The sequence below is a fragment of the Ranitomeya imitator genome, chromosome 2, assembly GCF_032444005.1.
Source record: "Ranitomeya imitator isolate aRanImi1 chromosome 2, aRanImi1.pri, whole genome shotgun sequence".
NCBI classification, from domain to species: domain Eukaryota; kingdom Metazoa; phylum Chordata; class Amphibia; order Anura; family Dendrobatidae; genus Ranitomeya; species Ranitomeya imitator.
The window spans coordinates 514,738,565-514,759,830 of record NC_091283.1 but is presented as its reverse complement, the minus strand read 5'-3'; the positions used below and the strand labels follow the sequence as shown (position 1 = coordinate 514,759,830).

Below are 21,266 nucleotides of genomic sequence, written 5' to 3'. Positions count from 1 at the left end.
CAGGGATGGACAATGCTTTTAAATAGCACCTAAACTAATCTTGAAACCTGGCAATGTCCCCTTAATTCCACAAACCTGTTGGTACAAAGTCACAGAAAATCATACAAGAATTAAAAGTGAGAAAATACTTCCATACCTGTGTGGGAAAAGCATCTGTGCTCTGGACAGTTTGTACTGGCTTTTGTGGCACTGTTGGCAGTGTAGCTGAGGCTGCTTGTACCACGCGCAGTGCCTGTTGTGGTATCTGCACCAGCTGCGTCTCCGCTTTGGGCTGTACAAGCTGGAGTACAGCATGCTGACCTGCATTGGGGCTCTGGACAATCAGTAGGTTGTTTCCGGCTTGGAGGATATTGTCTGCAGTTGTTTCAATTAATACAGTCTCCACCTGCTCCTGGGTGGGAGAGCCAGGTGTTGGCCCTGGTGGCGGGGGCTTCTTGCGAGGCTTTTTACTCTGCCTGCTAGGAACAAGCTGACTGCAAATGTCAGAGGAGCTGTCAGACAGATTATTGAGAGGCAGTGACAAAGTGAGGTTGTTGCCAGCAGTTCCAGTCAGCTTCATCACATTGCTGTTTTTCTGTGGAGGGGCAGGCTTTATGGGCACATGTTTTGTAGAACTGGAGTGTGGAGTGAGCTGAAGGGTCGTGCCACCATCATTAGGATTAATAATCTGAAACTGAGTGCCAAGAGTCTGTGAAACTGCCTGAGGAGAAGTCTGCAAAGCTTGATAGCGTCCGGCCTTAGCGCCTGGGTTCTGTACGGTGAAGAAGAGCTGCCCATTTCCTGTCCCCAGTTGTGGAATCTGGATCACATTCCCTTTGGCATTTAGAAGTCCTATACTTGTTTTTCCGGGACTCACTGGTAATGGCGCAGGTTTTATAGGTATCAACCTTTTGCGACTAGGTCGTTGTGGTACAGGGGTAGTTACAGCTGTTTCAACTGCAGGAGGACCGATCTTACTGCAAGTGGCTGCCAGGAGAGCCAGAGGAGAGGGCTGCGTGTCCTAGATGGATGAATAAAGCACAGATGCCTTGTTACATGGTAAACAGACTGGACACAAAACTAACAGGCTCATGTATGCCAACTTAGTACACTCCGCACCCGGAGGTATATAGGGCACAACTCGACTGCGTATGCCACAGATTTTATTCAGGAACTTTATGTCAGGTTCTTACACATTCTAAAAAAAAGTCATATGTTCTAGAGATATTTTCCCCTAAACGAACGGTCTCTAGCTAAGAATATATGACTAATGTGGTATATAGAATGCATATCGCTCTGGAATACAGTCACAGAAAGTTATTGCTGCCCCCCCCCCCCCAGTCCTCCCCCATCCACCCCCATCCACATACATCATTGTTAGAGACTGGTATTGTACCAAGCAAACGTTAAAAGGCCTATGTGGTGCCCATTTTCAAAAACGGCTTTTCCGGGTAAAAGTAGTTTGAGGAGCCTGTAACAAACAATGTGCAGGACTATAAGTATGAGAGAAATAGATCAAAACAGGTGGTAATGTATAAAGCAATATTTATTGTGCTAAATACACAACACTTTGTTAGGTGCTTGGCGCAGAAGGTTTTGCTTGATAACTTGTCACCCATTTTACCTAGTGGAATTCCTTGTTCCTTTGAATCTGTGTGATGGAAAAGTGCTGTGGCCCGCTCTATCTATATATGCAGTGGTATGTGATAGAGAACAACAACAATATACACTGCTCAAAAAAATAAAGGGAACACGTAAACAACAGAATATAACTCCAAGTAAATCAAACATTTGTGAAATCAAATTGTCCACTTAGGAAGCAACACGGTTCGACAATCAATTTCACATGCTGTTGTGCAAATGGAATAGACAACAGATGGAACTTATTGGCAATTATCAAAACACCCTCAATAAAGGAGTGGTTCTGCAGGTGGGGACCACAGGCCACATGTCAGAACCAATGCTTTCTGGCTGATGTTTTGGTTACTTTTGAATGTTGGTTGTGCTTTCAAACTTGTGGTAGCATGAGACAGACTCTACAACCCACACAAGTGGCTCAGGTAGTACAGCTCATCCAGGATGGCACATCAATGCGAGCTGTGGCAAGAAGGTTTGCTGTGTCTGTCAGCGTAGTGTCCAGAGGCTGGAGGCGCTACCAGGAGACAGGCCAGTATACCAGGAGATGTGGAGGGGGCCGCAGGAGGGCAACAACCCAGCAGCATGACCGCTACCTCTGCCTTTGTGCAAGGAGAAACAGGAGGAGCACTGCCAGAGCCCTGCAAAATGACCTCCAGCAGGCCACAAATGTGCATGTGTCTGCACAAATGATTAGAAACCGACTCCATGAGGATGGTCGGAGTGCCCGACGTCCAAAGATAGGGGTTGTGCTCACAGCCCAACACCGTGCAGGACGCTTGGCATTTGCCACAGAACACCAGGATTGGCAAATTCGCCACTGGTGCTTTGTGCTCTTCACAGATGAAAGCAGGTTCACTCTGAGCACGTGTGACAGACGTGACAGAGTCTGGAGATGCCATGGAGAGCAATCTGCGGCCTGCAACATCCTTCAGCATGACCGGTTTGGCAGTGGGTCAGTAATGGCGTGGGGTGGCATTTCTTTGGAGATCTGCACAGCCCTCCATGTGCTCCCCAGAGGTAGCCTGACTGCCATTAGGTATTGAGATGAGATCCTCAGACCCCTTGTGAGACCATATGCTGGTGCGCTTGGCCCTGGGTCCCTCCTAATGCAGGACAATGCCAGACCTCTTATGGCGGAAGTGTGTCAGCAGTTCCTGCAAGATGAATTTGAAGCTATGGACTGGCCCGCCTGTTCCCCAGACCTGAATCCGATTGAACACATCTGGGACATCATGTCTCGCATCATCTACCAACGTCACGTTGCACCACAGACTGTCCAGGAGGTGGCTGACGCTTTAGTCCAGGTCTGGGAGGAGATCCCTCAGGAGACCATCCGCTGCCTCATCAGGAGCATGCCCAGGCGTTGTACGGAGATCATACAGGCACACGGAGACCACACATACTGCTGAGCATCATTTCCTTGTCTTGAGGCATTCCACTGAAGTTGGATCAGCCTGTAACTTCATTTTCCACTTTGATTTTGAGCATCATTCCAACTTCAGACCTCCGTGAGATGTGATTTACGTTGATCATTTTTAGGTTTTATTGTTCTCAACACATTCCACTATGTAATGAATAAAGATTTACAAATGGAATATTTCATTCAGTGATATCTAGGATGTGGGATTTTAGTGTTCCCTTTATTTTTTTGAGCAGTGTATATAGTGATAGCTAGTCCTATTAGTTTTTATAAAGAGGCGAGTAGAAACCTGGACAGAGATGCCGACGCACTTCTGTCTGCCCTACCGAGGGCAAAGTACTCTAGCGCGCATGAGCCAAAAAGGCCAAAAAGCGCCAATGACCCTGAAGTAAAGCCAGCGCATGCAAACTATAGTACTATGCTTTGCCCTCAGAAGGGTAGCAGAAGTGCGATACTGGGAACTGTGTGGATGATGTAGACCAGAGACGCCCATCAGACCGGACTGCACAGTCTGCTAGTATAATAAAAGCTATATTTGGGGATCTGCAGACTGGATTCGGGACTTTTTTTTCCATAGTATTCCAGTATGCCGTTAACAAGGCCCCAATGGTGGTGGCCTTTTTTTTGTATGGGAAAAACTTGGAGACAGGTTCCCTTTAAAGTTATGGACATGAGCACTAATACCAGCCAACCACCATATGTTCGAGGGTAGTAAAACTAGAAGAGTAACTTGTATAGAAGGTCCTTGTAGATTACAGACTAAACAGCATGCAAAGTTAATCAGTGGCTTCTAAGGCCAGCAGGGTACTGTCATGTATTAAAAGAAGTATAAACTTGAGAGACAGGGATGTACCACTACCACTTTACAAAGCATTAGTTCAACCTCATCTAGAATATGATGTTCCATTCTGGGCACCAGATCATAGACAGGATAGCCTAGAGTTAGAAAAGGTACAAAGAGCCACAAACTGATAAGGGCATGAAGGATCTTGGTTATGAGAAAAGATTAAAAGAGTTACATTTATTTAGTCTTGAGAAGATACTTCTAAGGGGAAATATGAACAACTAGAACTAGTACGAAAAATGACCCATATAAGAAAAAAAAAAAAAAAATCTACGTAAATCTGTATCATGTTAAAGAGAAAAAGGAACACTCCTTCCATCTGGAGAAAGGTCCAACAGTCTAAGGAGACAAGGCTCCCTTACCATAAGAATACTCCACCTAAGGAGCTTGCCAAAGTGGGAATCATCGATTGTTTCAAAAGGAGTTTAGATGCGTTTTTAGAAGAAAATAAATAATTACGTAAATGCATAAAATTCTCTGAATGTTTGATGCCGTCGATTGATAATTGGGATCAGGAGGGAAAGATTAGCTTTGATGGGGAAAGCTGGATCATGTATTGTGGGTGTAAATATACCCCATTCCTTTTATCATCTTCTATCCCTTGTCGAACTTGATGGACGTGTCTTTTTATAACCATAATAATATGTTTTCTAGAGTTAGTAAACACATGTTCTTGATATATACATATATAGATATATACACACACATACTCAAAATGTTATTCTCGAGTGTGTATATACCGGCGTGTACATGTATATACACATACATATCGGTATATACACTCTTGAGAATAACATGAGAATCTGATTTAAGACTTTTGTACAGCTTGTCTACAGCCCATTGACATAAACAACAATGGGTTCTGTCATTTTTCTACAATCACATCTATAAAAACAGACATACCTGAGCAGTGGAAACGGCAGGTTGCAGGTACTCACTGGGACTCACGGCAGCGGTTGCAGTCATAATGAACTATACAGAATGGCAGAAATAGTTTATTAATTATAGAAAGAGCAAAAAGACATTATTAAGTTGCTAGTTTCTACATATACAAACTGTAGCAGAGAAATATCTAATATAAACCTCATCTTCAACCTTACATAGGGGTAATCTGTAGATAAATCACATTTAAATGCTGTGTAGCCAACTTACTGTAAGCATGGTTACAGGGAGAAAATAACGTTTTATTCTCCCTGCAGTCGCTGGCTTTCAGTAATCTGGGAGCTGTAACTGTCACTGCTCTATACACAGGAAGAGCTCTGTAATCACTCCCCGGCAGATTTGACAGCCTACTATGCAGTGTACGTGTGTGCAATATGTGTATGCGGAAACCGCTGTCAATCAAAAGACAGGGGTTCACCGCCCTGATCACTGGAAACAAGTGGCTGAAGGGAGAATAACACCCAATTTCACCACTGATCCAATAACCAGTCAAACGCAAAACTAAATAGAAAAACTATTAACCTGCAGAGTACACCTATATCTATCTTCAGATACATAGTCTCTGAACACGACTGGTTCCCTTTAATTGCACCTTTAAACACAATCTTACAATTTATATACAGAAATAATTTCCATGAAAAAAAACTGACAAAACTTCATAAATATATTGTGATACTTGTCCAATATCAGTCCACAATTTCTTATATTCTGTCCTAAAGCGGCACTGACAAATCTGCAGGCTGCAGAGAGTAAAGAGTACGGCACAAAACCGTACAACAGTGTACCTGCCGGGTACAACAAGGACCGTGCCAACACAACCTGCGATAAGAAGTACAGCAAAACAAAGTTTACTGGAGCATGAAGTCCGGGACGAAGTATGAAGAGATACGAAGATATGGCTGTGATACTGACCTTCACTCCTCACTAACAAGAGACTAGTAGGTGCAATGGAGCTGGTTCATCTCAGAGACTGGATTTTCTTCCCAAGGTCTTCTCATATAATAAATCTATCCGTGAGCTAAAGACTGACATTCCTGAATTTCTCCACTTACTGCAGGACAAGCAACTCAGAACCCTAAAATATAAAAACATTTATCATTTATTAAATCCCAAAAACAAGTGAGGAAGCCTGCACAATGGGAACCCCTGCAGCCGCTTATAGGGTGTTTATATGTGATATTACCATACATCCCACTCCATAGGGAGAGCTCCAGGAGCACTTTGCTATAAAGGTACCTTCACACATAACGATATCGTTAACGATATCGTTGCTTTTTGTGACGTAGCAACGATATCGTTAATGAAATCGTTATGTGTGACAGCAACCAACGATCAGGCCCCTGCTGGGAGATCGTTGGTCGCTGAACAAAGTCCAGAACTTTATTTCGGCGCTGGATCGGCGTGTGTGACACCGATCCAGCGATGTCTTCACTGGTAACCAGGGTAAACATCGGGTTACTAAGCGCAGAGCCGCGCTTAGTAACCCTATGTTTACCCTGGTTACCAGCGTAAAAGTAAAAAAAAACAAACACTACATACTTACCTACCGCTGTCTGTCCCCGGCGCTCTGCTTCTCTGCACTCCTCCTGTACTGGCTGTGAGCACAGCGGCCGGAAAGCAGAGTGGTGACGTCACCGCTCTGCTTTCCGGCTGACCGACGCAGGGTACGTGCGTGGCCCTGCTCAATACAAGTAAATTGATCGAGACTACAAACATCTAGTCGGAATGTGGTTGGAAGTATGGATATCACTCGGAGAATCCTGACAGTGCGCACTGTGTGTTGGGAGGATTCACAAGTCTGTAGTCCCTTTAGTGACTGCAGACTGAATACTTATGCTGTCAAAAAAAGTCATCTCAAAGATGACCCATACTCTGCTAGAGCACAATGACAATTAAAGGGATGGTCGCCCACTGAGGATATCCCATGATTAAACATTGAAAGCCATGGTCATCCTGTGATACGAAGAACTGGTCCATCAGTAGAAAAAAAAATAGCTGCAGATCTGTGACAAATTGAAACAGCTGAAATCCAAAGTATTAATCCACAACAGAAATTAACATACCATGGATATAGAAATCTACACTATAGGTCATATCCATGCAAAAAACAACCTACATGTGGATAACATTTATTCAGAGCTCTTCTACCGGCCTGGGTGGACATACACTAAAATTCCAGTGAAACAGCCACTGTAATGTATGGTCACAAAGTGTAACCTCCAGCAATACCAGCCGAGATGGACTGGCAATAATCAGGTGCTTGACAGGGCAGATCCAAAGACAAACTCTGGTCTCATTCTCACAAATCTAAAAAAAAAAAAAATCTAAACAGATGCAGAAATTCCACACAAAGATTACAAATAAGTAAAGTTGCATTTGTTTTTGCAATCTGGAAAGAGTTCTCTTTTTATTTTTGCTTCTATTTTTAAAATTCACAAAAAATAGCTTCAGTAACACTGGAATAAAAAAAGATAATAAAAAAACAGCTCCCCTGTACATGGTGTGAGGCAGTGAGGGGGATCATATGCGAGGGTCAAGATATATCCCCTCACCCCGGCTGAGAAAAATTATAGCGTAGTGGAGGAGGAGTGCCTCGCCATTAGGTGGGCATTGGAGTCCATATGCTATTATTTACTCGGTCGACCGTTTCGCTTGGTGACAGATCATTCACCCTTGGTATGGATGAGAAACGCCAAGGAGAGGAATACTCGGGTCACCAGATGGTTTCTGTCCCTGCAGAATTTTAATTTCGCCATTGAACATCGGGCGGGGAAATTGCCAGTGATAGCTTAACCCCTTAACAACCAAGGGTATTTCAGTTTTTGAATTTCTGTTTTTGGTCCCCTTCTTCCCAGAGCCATAACTTTTTATTTTTTTGGTCAATATGGCCATGTGAGGGCTTGTTTTTTACGGGACAAGTTGTACTTTAGAACTACACCATTGGTGTGGAGCCCGCACCTTTCTGGTCACATGACAGGGGTAGTCTGACGTGGGCCTACTACTATGCCCAACATCGGAAAGGGGTTAAAGGGATTGTCCAGTACTGAACAACCTTTTATTAATGGCCCAGAGAGGTAAAAAAAGGGATATTCAATGTGTTTCTTGCTATTGGACAAAATGTGAACACTGCAGCCAATCAGCTCCGTATGGCCCTCTGGGTGACCCCAGCACAACACTGAGTATGGAGGAGTAGAGAGATGAACATCAATTTATTTTTCACATCATGGTGCTCATCAGTAAGGGGTTTCCCAATAGTGGACAACCCCTTTAAGAAATGTATAACTGGACAACTTGGTCAATGTCTGTAGTGAGTAGCAAAATTCCCTTCCCCACTGTATTCCTCATCAGGTGATGTCAGACTGGTAGCTGAACTCTAGGGCAGTTCTATGAAATCTTACTAACAACCGATTGCACTTATGTCCTAGTATACCTATGTGGTGGAGTTGATGGGAACTGATTCACGGGATCCAGTCCATTGATCACTTCTCACTGTGGCTGCTGGATGGGAGCCCTGAGAACAGCTTCCTATCTCCCAGGATACATGGCTCTTTTGGTGCAATGTCACATGCGAGACACGCCGCAGCGACGTCGTCATACCAGGCCAGCTAATCAAATCAAGGGCTCTTCATGCTTTTTAATAGGAGGTGATTCTCAGGGCTTCTATTAGGTAGGTCTAGAGTCTAGGAAGCTGTATAACAATGCATGGATGACAAGGTGGCCATGTTCATTACCACTCAGTTGTCCTGGGAAGACATGACGTAGAGGGCTAGTGAACAATATGCTCGTCGGGTGATCGGATTGTTTATGTTGGCACACAGAGTTGGACTCGGCTGGCAAAGGCCTCCCAGTAACATTGGTTCTGGGACCCACTGCTCAGTTATATGAGGCTTCTTTCACACTAGCGTCGGAATCTCCCCGTCGCAATGTGTCGGGCAGAGATTCCGACGCTAGCGTTTAGCGCATTGCACAATGGAGGCAGCGGATGCATTTCTCCGGCGCATCCGCTGCCCCATTGTAAGGTGCGGGGAGGTGAGGGCGGAGTTCCGGCCGCGCATGCGCGGTCGTAAAAAGCGGTCCGTCAGGAGCAAAAAACGTTACATGTAGCGTTTTTTGGCTCCCGACGGTCCGCAGAAGCACGACGCATCCGTCGCACGACGGATGCGACGTGTGGCAATCCGTCGCAATGCGTCGTCAATACAAGTCTATGGGGAAAAAACGCATCCTGCAAGCACTTTTGCAGGATGCGTTTTTTCTGCAAAACGACGCATTGTGACGGATTGCAGAAAACGCTAGTGTGAAAGTATCCTAAGATTACCTTACCCTGAATCACAGATTTACCTCTGCTTCTATATACTGATGCACTGGAAAGTCTGTTCAATGATGAGATCAGTGCATAGTTAAACAAGTGCCAACTACTTGCTAGTATAGTGGATGAGGAGCTCATGCCTGCAGAAGGGGCCACCGGGAGATTCACCTGCCCCCCATGGGCCAGTCCGAGCCTGCGGCCATACAATGGTCAACAGGCGCTCGTAAAAGGGAGAAATTCAGATTTACAAGACAAGAACCAGTGACTATTAATGTCGCTCAACAGGTTATCATTATTATAGCGCCATTTATTCCACGGCGCTTTACAAGTGAGGAGGGGTATACATAATAAAAACAAGCACAATAATCTTGAACAAAGCGAGTCACCGACCAATGCAGGAGGAGAGCGGACCCTGCCCGAGGGAACGCCGTGTACAAACTCCACCATAGTTCCTACTGTCCTGGTGGCGGTAACAGCGGCACGTACACACTTTACTCTCCTCATTAACAGAGAAGCCTCTTTGGGGGGCGCAGAATGGACGCTCTGTGGGAAGGTTTGGCAGCTGCACAGCAGAGAGGCCCCCATGGCCTGGTGCTGTTACATGGGGCTGCACAGCAGAGGCCCCCATGGCCTGCTGCTGTTACATGGGGTTGCACAGCAGAGGCCCCCATGGCCTAGTGCTGTTACATGGGGCTGCACAGCAGAGAGGCCCCCATGGCCTGGTGCTGTTACATGGGGCTGCACAGCAGAGAGGCCCCCATGGCCTGGAGCTGTTACATGGGGCTGCACAGTAGAGATGCCCCATGGCTAGCGCTGTTACATGGGGCTGCACAGCAGAGAGGTCCCCATGGCCAGGTGCTGTTACATGGGGCTGCACAGCACAGAGGCCCCCATGGCCTGGTGCTGTTACATGGGGCTGCACAGTACAGAGGCCCCATGGCCTGGTGCTGTTACATGGGGCTGCACAGTAGAGAGGCCCCATGGCTGGTGCTGTTACATGGGGCTGCACAGCAGAGAGGCCCCATGGCCTGGTGCTGTTACATGGGACTGCACAGAGCAGCCCTGGGTGTAAGTGGACGGTTATTACCCGGGTCCCGGCTGCTCCACAGAACTGGGATAGTCAGCTCTTGGACCCACACTTCTCCCCCTGTAGTGCAGTGCCCCAATATAAAACATCCTGTTTACACCAGTCCCGCCCCTCCCCGGAAGCGCCCACCCTGTATCAGCCCCACCCTAGCTTCGGTAACAGAAAGAAAAAAGAAACAATCCCCGTCTTCCGCGTCGTCCCCACGTACATACCGGAAGCGTCAAACTCACCCGTTATCTCCCAGCACATCTCCTGTTACCGAGCCCGCACCGAAACTCACAATGTTCCGCCTTCCCCAACCTGCGGACACGCAGCCAACCATCCGCTTCCCCCAACGGAGTGACGCAGTTAGCCACCAATCGCCGATAGGTTGGTGAAAGATGGACAAGCGATTGGACCAATCAACAATGAGACTGCTGATTAGTACACTGATGGGCATTACCAGTAACCAATCAGAAATAGTCTTTTTACCATCACATGCTTTGGGCGTGTACTGGCTCCCTAAACTATGTTACTACTTGCCCTTGCACTTACATGTCACGTAAAGTTGTGCAGAGTCTCGGAGATGTGCAGCTTTGGTGCAGTTCACTAACCACGTTCTATGAGCAGCCAATGGGAGCGGTCCGGCAACACTACGCGATTGGCTGTAGCGCTTAGAGGGGTTACCTCATGATAGTCACTAGAGCGCGCTCTCTCTGTTTTCTCACTGATTCCAAGTAGAGGGCCGCGCCGCCATGTTTTCGGAGACTGAGCCTAGCAAGCACTACACTTTTAGGGCCAGTGAGTTGAGTTCACTGCTGGAGACGTGCTACCTACATATAAGAAGACGCTCCAGTATACAGGTCCTTCTCAAAAAATTAGCATATAGTGTTAAATTTCATTATTTACCATAATGTAATGATTACAATTAAACTTTCATATATTATAGATTCATTATCCACCTACTGAAATTTGTCAGGTCTTTTATTGTTTTAATACTGATGATTTTGGCATACAACTCCTGATAACCCAAAAAACCTGTCTCAATAAATTAGCATATTTCACCCATCCAATCAAATAAAAGTGTTTTTTAATAACAAACAAAAAAACCAACAAATAATAATGTTCAGTTATGCACTCGATACTTGGTCGGGAATCCTTTTGCAGAAATGACTGCTTCAATGCGGCGTGGCATGGAGGCAATCAGCCTGTGACACTGCTGAGATGTTATGGAGGCCCAGGATGCTTCAATAGCGGCCTTAAGCTCATCCAGAGTGTTGGGTCTTAGTAACATAGTAACATAGTAACATAGTTAGTAAGGCCGAAAAAAGACATTTGTCCATCCAGTTCAGCCTATATTCCATCATAATAAATACCCAGATCTACGTCCTTCTACAGAACCTAATAATTGTATGATACAATATTGTTCTGCTCCAGGAAGACATCCAGGCCTCTCTTGAACCCCTCGACTGAGTTCGCCATCACCACCTCCTCAGGCAAGCAATTCCAGATTCTCACTGCCCTAACAGTAAAGAATCCTCTTCTATGTTGGTGGAAAAACCTTCTCTCCTCCAGACGCAAAGAATGCCCCCTTGTGCCCGTCACCTTCCTTGGTATAAACAGATCCTCAGCGAGATATTTGTATTGTCCCCTTATATACTTATACATGGTTATTAGATCGCCCCTCAGTCGTCTTTTTTCTAGACTAAATAATCCTAATTTTGCTAATCTATCTGGGTATTGTAGTTCTCCCATCCCCTTTATTAATTTTGTTGCCCTCCTTTGTACTCTCTCTAGTTCCATTATATCCTTCCTGAGCACCGGTGCCCAAAACTGGACACAGTACTCCATGTGCGGTCTAACTAGGGATTTGTACAGAGGCAGTATAATGCTCTCATCATGTGTATCCAGACCTCTTTTAATGCACCCCATGATCCTGTTTGCCTTGGCAGCTGCTGCCTGGCACTGGCTGCTCCAGGTAAGTTTATCATTAACTAGGATCCCCAAGTCCTTCTCCCTGTCAGATTTACCCAGTGGTTTCCCGTTCAGTGTGTAATGGTGATATTGATTCCTTCTTCCCATGTGTATAACCTTACATTTATCATTGTTAAACCTCATCTGCCACCTTTCAGCCCAAGTTTCCAACTTATCCAGATCCATCTGTAGCAGAATACTATCTTCTCTTGTATTAACTGCTTTACATAGTTTTGTATCATCTGCAAATATCGATATTTTACTGTGTAAACCTTCTACCAGATCATTAATGAATATGTTGAAGAGAACAGGTCCCAATACTGACCCCTGCGGTACCCCACTGGTCACAGCGACCCAGTTAGAGACTATACCATTTATAACCACCCTCTGCTTTCTATCACTAAGCCAGTTACTAACCCATTTACACACATTTTCCCCCAGGCCAAGCATTCTCATTTTGTGTACCAACCTCTTGTGCGGCACGGTATCAAACGCTTTGGAAAAATCGAGATATACCACGTCCAATGACTCACCGTGGTCCAGCCTATAGCTTACCTCTTCATAAAAACTGATTAGATTGGTTTGACAGGAGCGATTTCTCATAAACCCATGCTGATATGGAGTTAAACAGTTATTCTCATTGAGATAATCCAGAATAACATCCCTCAGAAACCCTTCAAATATTTTACCAACAATAGAGGTTAGACTTACTGGCCTATAATTTCCAGGTTCACTTTTAGAGCCCTTTTTGAATATTGGCACCACATTTGCTATGCGCCAGTCCTGCGGAACAGACCCTGTCGCTATAGAGTCACTAAAAATAAGAAATAATGGTTTATCTATTACATTACTTAGTTCTCTTAGTACTCGTGGGTGTATGCCATCCGGACCCGGAGATTTATCTATTTTAATCTTATTTAGCCGGTTTCGCACCTCTTCTTGGGTTAGATTGGTGACCCTTAATATAGGGTTTTCATTGTTTCTTGGGATTTCACCTAGCATTTCATTTTCCACCGTGAAAACTTTTTGGAAGTGCATTTGAACAGCAAGGTTGATTGCTGTTGAGGGGAACTAGAAAAAAAAAAAATCTATAAATCTTCAGCAGAGCGAGTGTGAGCGAGCTGAGTGTGTCCTGAGCGTAAGTGTGGACGGCGGTAAGTGTGACTTGTGATTCAGTGAAGAGGTATTTGGAAAGCCTTTAACAAATACCTGTGTGAATTGGTGTGAGTTGCTGAATTGGGGGTAGGTATATTCATAAGGGTTAACTTAGGGTGGGGGCTCATAGTTAAGGGTTTATAAGGGGCAGCTGTTTGGGGCTCAAGTCCTTTTTGGAAGTGCATTTGAACAGCAAGGTTGATTGCTGTTGAGGGGAACTAGAAAAAAAAAAAAATCTATAAATCTTCAGCAGAGCGAGTGTGAGCGAGCTGAGTGTGAGCTGAGTGTAAGTGTGGACGGCGGTAAGTGTGACTTGTGATTCAGTGACTTTGGATTCAGGGAGTTTCCAGGGGAGGAATTGCTGTCTGATTTTTATTAATACTTTGTATTTATTTATTTATTTATTTTTTAATTGAACTGTTCTGTCTGGTGCAATCCCCATTAGGAAATGTGCTCCACGATTGTTAATGCCATCCAGTGCACATCTTGCCACATGTATGCAGTCCTTGAGCAGCCGATTGAGGGTGCATACTGCTGTGCGAGATGTGAGCACGTTGTGCATTTGGAAACCCAGATTCTGACTCTAAATGTGCAGCTGGCAACACTGAGATCCATAGACAATATGGAGAGGAGTCTTCTGCTCACGGAGCAGACGCTCAATGGGACAGATGAGGGGGGGATGGTGGGATGGAGCTGCAGGACAATGAAGTAGCTAGCTGGGTGACAGTTAGGAAGCGGGGTAGAGGGAAGAGTGCCAGGGAGGCTAGTCCTGATCTGGAACACCCCAATAAGTTTGCTAAGTTGGCAGATGAGGGGGGTGCCAGTACAGGGGTAGCACTGCTGCAGCCAGGCATGTCCTCTGAAAGCCGGAGGAGTGACTGCTCCAGTAAGGAGGGAAATAGGAGAGCAGGGCAGGCCAGACAGGTGCTGGTAGTGGGGGACTCAATTATTAGGGGAACAGATAGGGCAATCTGTCACAAAGACAGGGATCGTCGAACGGTGTGCTGCCTACCTGGCGCTCGAGTCCGACACATCGCTGATCGGGTGGACAGATTATTGGGAGGGGCTGGTGAGGACCCAGCGGTCATGGTGCACATTGGCACTAATGATAAAGTTAGAGGTAGGTGGAAGGTCCTTAAAGATGATTTCAGGGAATTAGGCTGCAAGCTGAAAGCAAGGACCTCCAACGTGGTATTTTCCGAAATACTGCCGGTACCACGTGCCACGCCAGAGAGGCAACGGGAGATTAGGGAGGTTAATAAGTGGCTCAAGAATTGGTGTAGGAAAGAGGGGTTTGGGTTCCTGCAGAACTGGGCCGACTTCTCAGTTGGCTACAGGCTCTACGCTAGGGACGGGCTGCACCTCAATGGGGAGGGTGCAGCTGTGCTGGGGGAGAAAATGGCTAGAAGGTTGGAGGAGTGTTTAAACTAGGAATTGGGGGGGAGGGTATTCATTTTATAGGAGGGGAAGATAGTGCAGACAGAGTCCTGGGCACAAATAAGGAAGTTGGGGGTGGCAGTGGCATGGGGGGTGGGGTCAGAACAGTTAATAATTTAAGAAATAGAAGTACAGAGAGGAACATAAAGTGCATGTATACTAATGCCAGAAGCCTCGCCAACAAAATGGACGAATTAGAACTAATGTTGTTGGAGCATAATTATGACATGGTGGGGATATCTGAGACATGGCTGGATGAGAGCCATGACTGGGCTGTTAACTTGCAGGGCTACAGCCTGTTCAGAAATGACCGTACAGATAAGCGAGGGGGAGGGGTGTGTCTATATGTAAAATCATCCTTAAAACCCATCCTGCGCGATAATATAGGTGAATTTAATGAAAATGTAGAATCCCTGTGGGTGGAGATAAGGGGAGGGGGAAAAAATAATAAATTACTGATAGGGGTTTGTTATAAATCTCCAAAAATAATGGAAGCAATGGAGAATATCCTCGTAAAGCAAATAGATGAAGCTGCGACTCAAGGAGAAGTCATTATTATGGGGGACTTCAACTACCCTGAAATAGATTGGGGAATAGAAACCTGCAGTTCCAGCAAAGGTAATCAGTTTTTGACAATTATGAGAGACAATTACCTTTCACAACTGGTTCAGGACCCAACAAGAAGGGGGGCACTGCTAGACCTAATATTAACCAACAGGCCAGACCGCATATCAAATATAAGGGTTGGGGGTCACTTGGGAAATAGCGATCACAAAATAATAAGTTTTCAAGTATCCTTTAAAAAGATGTGTAGTAGAGGGGTTACAAGGACAGTAAACTTCAGGAGGGCAAATTTCCAACGGATGAGAGAGGATCTTGGTGCAATTAACTGGGACGATATCCTGAGACACAAAAATACACAAAGAAAATGGGAGACGTTTATTAGCATCCTGGATAGGACCTGTGCACAGTATATACCGTATGGGAATAAACATACTAGAAATAGGAGGAAACCAATATGGCTAAATAGAGCTGTAAGGGGCGCAATAAGTGACAAAAAGAAAGCATTTAGAGAATTAAAGGAAGTAGGTAGTGAGGAGGCATTAAATAAATACAGAAAATTAAATAAATTCTGTAAAAAGCAAATCAAGGCAGCAAAGATTGAGACAGAGAGACTCATTGCCAGAGAGAGTAAAAATAATCCTAAAATATTCTTTAACTACATAAATAGTAAGAAACTAAAAAATGATAGTGTTGGCCCCCTTAAAAATAGTCTGGGTGAGATGGTGGATGAGGATGAGGAAAAAGCCAATATGCTAAATGACTTTTTTTCATCAGTATTTACACAAGAAAATCCCATGGCAGACAAAATGTCTAGTGATAAAAATTCCCAATTAAATGTCACCTGCTTAACCCAGCAGGAAGTGCGGCGGCGTCTAAAAATCACTAAAATTGACAAATCTCCGGGCCCGGATGGGATACACCCTCGTGTACTGCAGGAATTAAGTACAGTCATTGATAGACCATTATTTTTAATCTTTAAAGACTCCATAATAATAGGGTCTGTGCCACAGGACTGGCGTGTAGCAAATGTGGTGCCAATATTCAAAAAGGGGACAAAAACTGAACTCGGAAATTATAGGCCAGTAAGCTTAACCTCTACTGTGGGTAAAATACTGGAGGGCATTCTAAGGGATGCTATACTGGAGTATCTGAAGAGGAATAACCTCATGACCCAGTATCAGCACGGGTTTACTAGGGACCGTTCATGTCAGACTAATTTGATCAGTTTCTATGAAGAGGTAAGTTCCGGACTGGACCAAGGGAACCCAGTGGATGTAGTGTATATGGACTTTTCAAAAGCTTTTGATACGGTGCCACACAAAAGGTTGATACATAAAATGAGAATAATGGGGATAGGGGAAAATATGTGCAAGTGGGTTGAGAGCTGGCTCAGGGATAGGAAACAAAGGGTGGTTATTAATGGAGCACACTCGGACTGGGTAGCGGTTAGCAGTGGGGTACCACAGGGGTCAGTATTGGGCCCTCTTCTTTTTAACATATTTATTAATGACCTTGTAGGGGGCATTCAGAGTAGAATTTCAATATTTGCAGATGACACTAAACTCTGCAGGGTAATCAATACAGAGGAGGACAATTTTATATTACAGGATGATTTATGTAAACTAGAAGCTTGGGCTGATAAATGGCAAATGAGCTTTAATGGGGATAAATGTAAGGTCATGCACTTGGGTAGAAGTAATAAGATGTATAATTATGTGCTTAATTCTAAAACTCTGGGCAAAACCGTCAATGAAAAAGACCTGGGTGTATGGGTGGATGACAAACTTAAATTCAGTGGCCAGTGTCAGGCAGCTGCTACAAAGGCAAATAAAATAATGGGATGCATTAAAAGAGGCATAGATGCTCATGAGGAGAACATAATTTTACCTCTATACAAGTCACTAGTTCGACCACACTTAGAATACTGTGCACAGTTCTGGTCTCCGGTGTTTAAGAAAGACATTGCTGAACTGGAGCGGGTGCAGAGAAGAGCGACCAAGGTTATTAGAGGACTGGGGGGTCTGCAATACCAAGATAGGTTATTACACTTGGGGCTATTTAGTTTGGAAAAACGAAGACTAAGGGGTGATCTTATTTTAATGTATAAATATATGAGGGGACAGTACAAAGACCTTTCTGATGATCTTTTTAATCATAGACCTGAAACAGGGACAAGGGGGCATCCTCTGCGGTTGGAGGAAAAAAGGTTTAAGCATAATAACAGACGCGGATTCTTTACTGTAAGAGCAGTGAGACTATGGAACTCTCTGCCGTATGATGTTGTAATGAGTGATTCATTACTTAAATTTAAGAGGGGACTGGATACCTTTCTGGAAAAGTATAATGTTACAGGGTATATACACTAGATTCCTTGATAGTGCGTTGATCCAGGGAACTAGTCTGATTGCCGTATGTGGAGTCGGGAAGGAATTTTTTTCCCCAATGTGGAGCTTACTCTTTGCACACGGGGTTTTTTTGCCTTCCTCTGGATCAACATGTTAGGTTAGGCTATGGGTTGAACTAGATGGACATATAGTCTTCCTTCAACCTTAATAACTAATACCGTGGAGAAGAAGGTGTTTAATATGTTAGCTTTTTCCTCGTCATCTACAACCATTCTTTCCTCACTATTTTTTAAGGGGCCTACATTTTCAGTTTTTATTCTTTTACTATTGATATAGTTGAAGAACAGTTTGGGATTAGTTTTACTCTCCTTAGCAATGTGCTTCTCTGTTTCCTTTTTGGCAGCTTTAATTAGTTTTTTAGATAAAGTATTTTTCTCCCTATAGTTTTTTAGAGCTTCAATGGTGCCATCCTGCTTTAGTAGTGCAAATGCTTTCTTTTTACTGTTAATTTCCTGTCTTACTTCTTTGTTTAGCCACATTGGGTTTTTCCTATTTCTAGTCCTTTTATTCCCACAAGGTATAAACCGCTTACACTGCCTATTTAGGATGTTCTTAAACATTTCCCATTTATTATCTGTATTCTCATTTCTGAGGATATTGTCCCAGTCTACCAGATTAAGGGCATCTCTAAGCTGTTCAAACTTTGCCTTCCTAAAGTTCAATGTTTTTGTGACTCCCTGACAAGTCCCCCTAGTGAAAGACAGGTGAAACTGCACAATATTGTGGTCGCTATTTCCTAAATGCCCAACCACCTGCAGATTTGTTATTCTGTCAGGTCTATTAGATAGTATTAGGTCTAAAAGTGCTGCTCCTCTGGTTGGATTCTGCACCAATTGTGAAAGATAATTTTTCTTGGTTATTAGCAGAAACCTGTTGCCTTTATGGGTTTCACAGGTTTCTGTTTCCCAGTTAATATCCGGGTAGTTAAAGTCCCCCATAACCAGGACCTCATTATGGGTTGCAGCTTCATCTATCTGCTTTAGAAGTAGACTTTCCATGCTTTCTGTTATATTTGGGGGTTTGTAACAGACCCCAATGAGAATTTTGTTACCATTTTTCCCTCCATGAATTTCAACCCATATGGACTCGACATCCTCATTCCCTTCGCTAATATCCTCCCTTAAAGTGGATTTTAGACAAGACTTTACATAGAGACAAACCCCTCCTCCTCTCCGATTTTTACGATCCTTTCTAAACAGACTGTAACCCTGTAAGTTAACTGCCCAGTCATAGCTTTCATCTAACCATGTCTCGGTTATTCCCACTATGTCAAAGTTACCTGTAGATATTTCTGCTTCTAGTTCTTCCATCTTGTTTGTCAGGCTTCTGGCGTTTGCGAGCATGCAGTTTAGAGGATTTTGTTTTGTTCCAATCTCCTCACTGTGGATTGTTTTAGAAATGTTCTTACCTCCCTTCTGAGTATGTTTTCCTGGGTCGTCTTTGTTCGAGTCTAATGTTTTTCTTCCCGTCCCCTCTTCTTCTAGTTTAACGCCCTCCTGATGAGTGTAGCGAGTCTTCTGGCGAATGTGTGTTTCCCAGGTTTGTTGAGGTGTAGTCCGTCTCTGGCGAGGAGTCCATCATACCAGTAATTCACACCGTGGTCCAGGAATCCAAATCCTTGTTGTCTGCACCATCGTCTTAGCCAGTTGTTTGCATCAAGGATCCTGTTCCATCTCCTGGTGCCATGCCCGTCTACTGGAAGGATAGAAGAAAAAACTACCTGTGCATCCAGTTCCTTTACTTGCGTCTTGCGTCTCTCAACTTTCTCTTCACAATATCCCACAGATTCTCTATGGGGTTCAGGTCAGGAGAGTTGGCAGGCCAATTGAGCACAGTAATACCATGGTCAGTAAACCATTTACCAGTGGTTTTGGCACTGTGAGCAGGTGCCAGGTCGTGCTGAAAAATGAAATCTTCATCTCCATAAAGCATTTCAGCCGATGGAAGCATGAAGTGCTCCAAAATCTCCTGATAGCTAGCTGCATTGACCCTGCCCTTGATGAAACACAGTGGACCAACACCAGCAGCTGACATGGCACCCCACACCATCACTGACTGTGGGTACTTGACACTGGACTTCAGGCATTTTGGCATTTCCTTCTCCCCAGTCTTCCTCCAGACTCTGGCACCTTGATTTCCGAATGACATGCAAAATTTGCTTTAATCAGAAAAAAGTACTTGGGACCACTTAGCAACAGTCCAGTGCTGCTTCTCTGTAGCTCAAAAGTGGCTTTACCTGGGGAATGCGGCACCTGTAGCCCATTTCCTGCACACGCCTGTGCACGGTGGCTCTGGATGTTTCCACACCAGACTCAGTCCACTGCTTCCTCAGGTTCCCCAAGGTCTGGAATCGGTCCTTCTCCACAATCTTCCTCAGGGTCCGGTCTCCTCTTCTCGTTGTACAGCGTTTTCTGCCACATTGTTTCCTTCCAACAGACTTACCATTGAGGTGCCTTGATACAGCACTCTGGGAACAGCCTATTTGTTGAGAAATTTCTTTCTGGGTCTTACCCTCTTGCTTGAGGGTGTCAATGATGGCCTTCTTGACATCTGTCAGGTCGCTAGTCTTACCCATGATGGGGGTTTTGAGTAATGAACCAGGCAGGGAGTTTATAAAAGCCTCAGGTATCTTTTGCATGTGTTTAGAGTTAATTAGTTGATTCAGAAGATTAGGGTAATAGGTCGTTTAGAGAACCTTTTCTTGATATGCTAATTTATTGAGACAGGTTTTTTGGGTTATCAGGAGTTGTATGCCAAAATCATCAGTATTAAAACAATAAAAGACCTGACAAATTTCAGTTGGTGGATAATGAATCTATAATATATGAAAGTTTAATTGTAATCATTACATTATGGTAAATAATGAAATTTAACACTATATGCTAATTTTTTTAGAAGGACCTGTATAAGCCCTGAACACCGGCTGTCAGTGGCTGTGACCTCCATTACTTTAGATGTAGTGGTTGTCACCCAGCTCCCAGGCTCCTGAATGGCAGACCTGCCAGGTTGTGGATTAATACTGGAGCAGGGATATTCCCATGAATAATGTGCACTACATGGCTGACCATTAGGACTAGGAGGCAAGATTTGTGGGTCTGGTAGCTGCCCTGTCGTGTAGCCCCATTCGGCCATGTTCCGCCACTCACCCCAAGTTGTGGGCGCCTATTGATTGGCACAGGATGGCGGTTCTTGTGCTGGCAGGTGACCAGACATTGGCCCGTAGATGTTATTTCATTGGCAAAGCCATCACCCCCTTTGGAACGTGCAGTTAGGAATACTATCCCGTGTCTAGAACAAGAGCAAGGCGGCATGGGCATAGGATGGGGCATCTAGCGGAGGAATGGGGCAGATTTTGTTGCCGACAGTTATGCAGCTGGCCTATTCAGACAAATGTAAAAAAAATGTCAGCAGCAAAATCTGCAGGGTGTGAATTCACTGCTATTTCTAGATGCAAAACAACTAGGTGGGAAGGTGCACTGCTCAGCCACGCCCAGGGGGCACAGAGCGCATCATTAGCATATTTGAATGAAAGACCT

The 21,266-nt window shown here is 44.6% G+C and overlaps 1 protein-coding gene across 5 annotated transcripts in view; it reads right to left on the bottom strand.

The window, feature by feature from the left end:
- SP2 (Sp2 transcription factor) overlaps positions 1-10,859 on the bottom strand; it is a 29,104-nt gene extending 18,245 nt beyond the window's left edge. For 3 of the 5 annotated variants that reach the window (XM_069751724.1, XM_069751726.1, XM_069751728.1), the window contains exons 1-4: positions 10,447-10,573; positions 5,736-5,898; positions 4,785-4,853; positions 137-1,000 (exon numbers count right to left, since the gene is read on the bottom strand). In XM_069751724.1, the coding sequence (XP_069607825.1) occupies positions 137-1,000; positions 4,785-4,847 (927 nt within the window). In that variant the 5' untranslated portion in view covers positions 4,848-4,853; positions 5,736-5,898; positions 10,447-10,573. Of the gene's footprint in view, positions 1-136; positions 1,001-4,784; positions 4,854-5,735; positions 5,899-10,446; positions 10,574-10,750 lie in introns of those variants that run through there. The other 2 variants (XM_069751725.1, XM_069751727.1) reach the window with 1 other exon arrangement.
- Between the last annotated feature and the right edge of the window lie 10,407 nt (positions 10,860-21,266).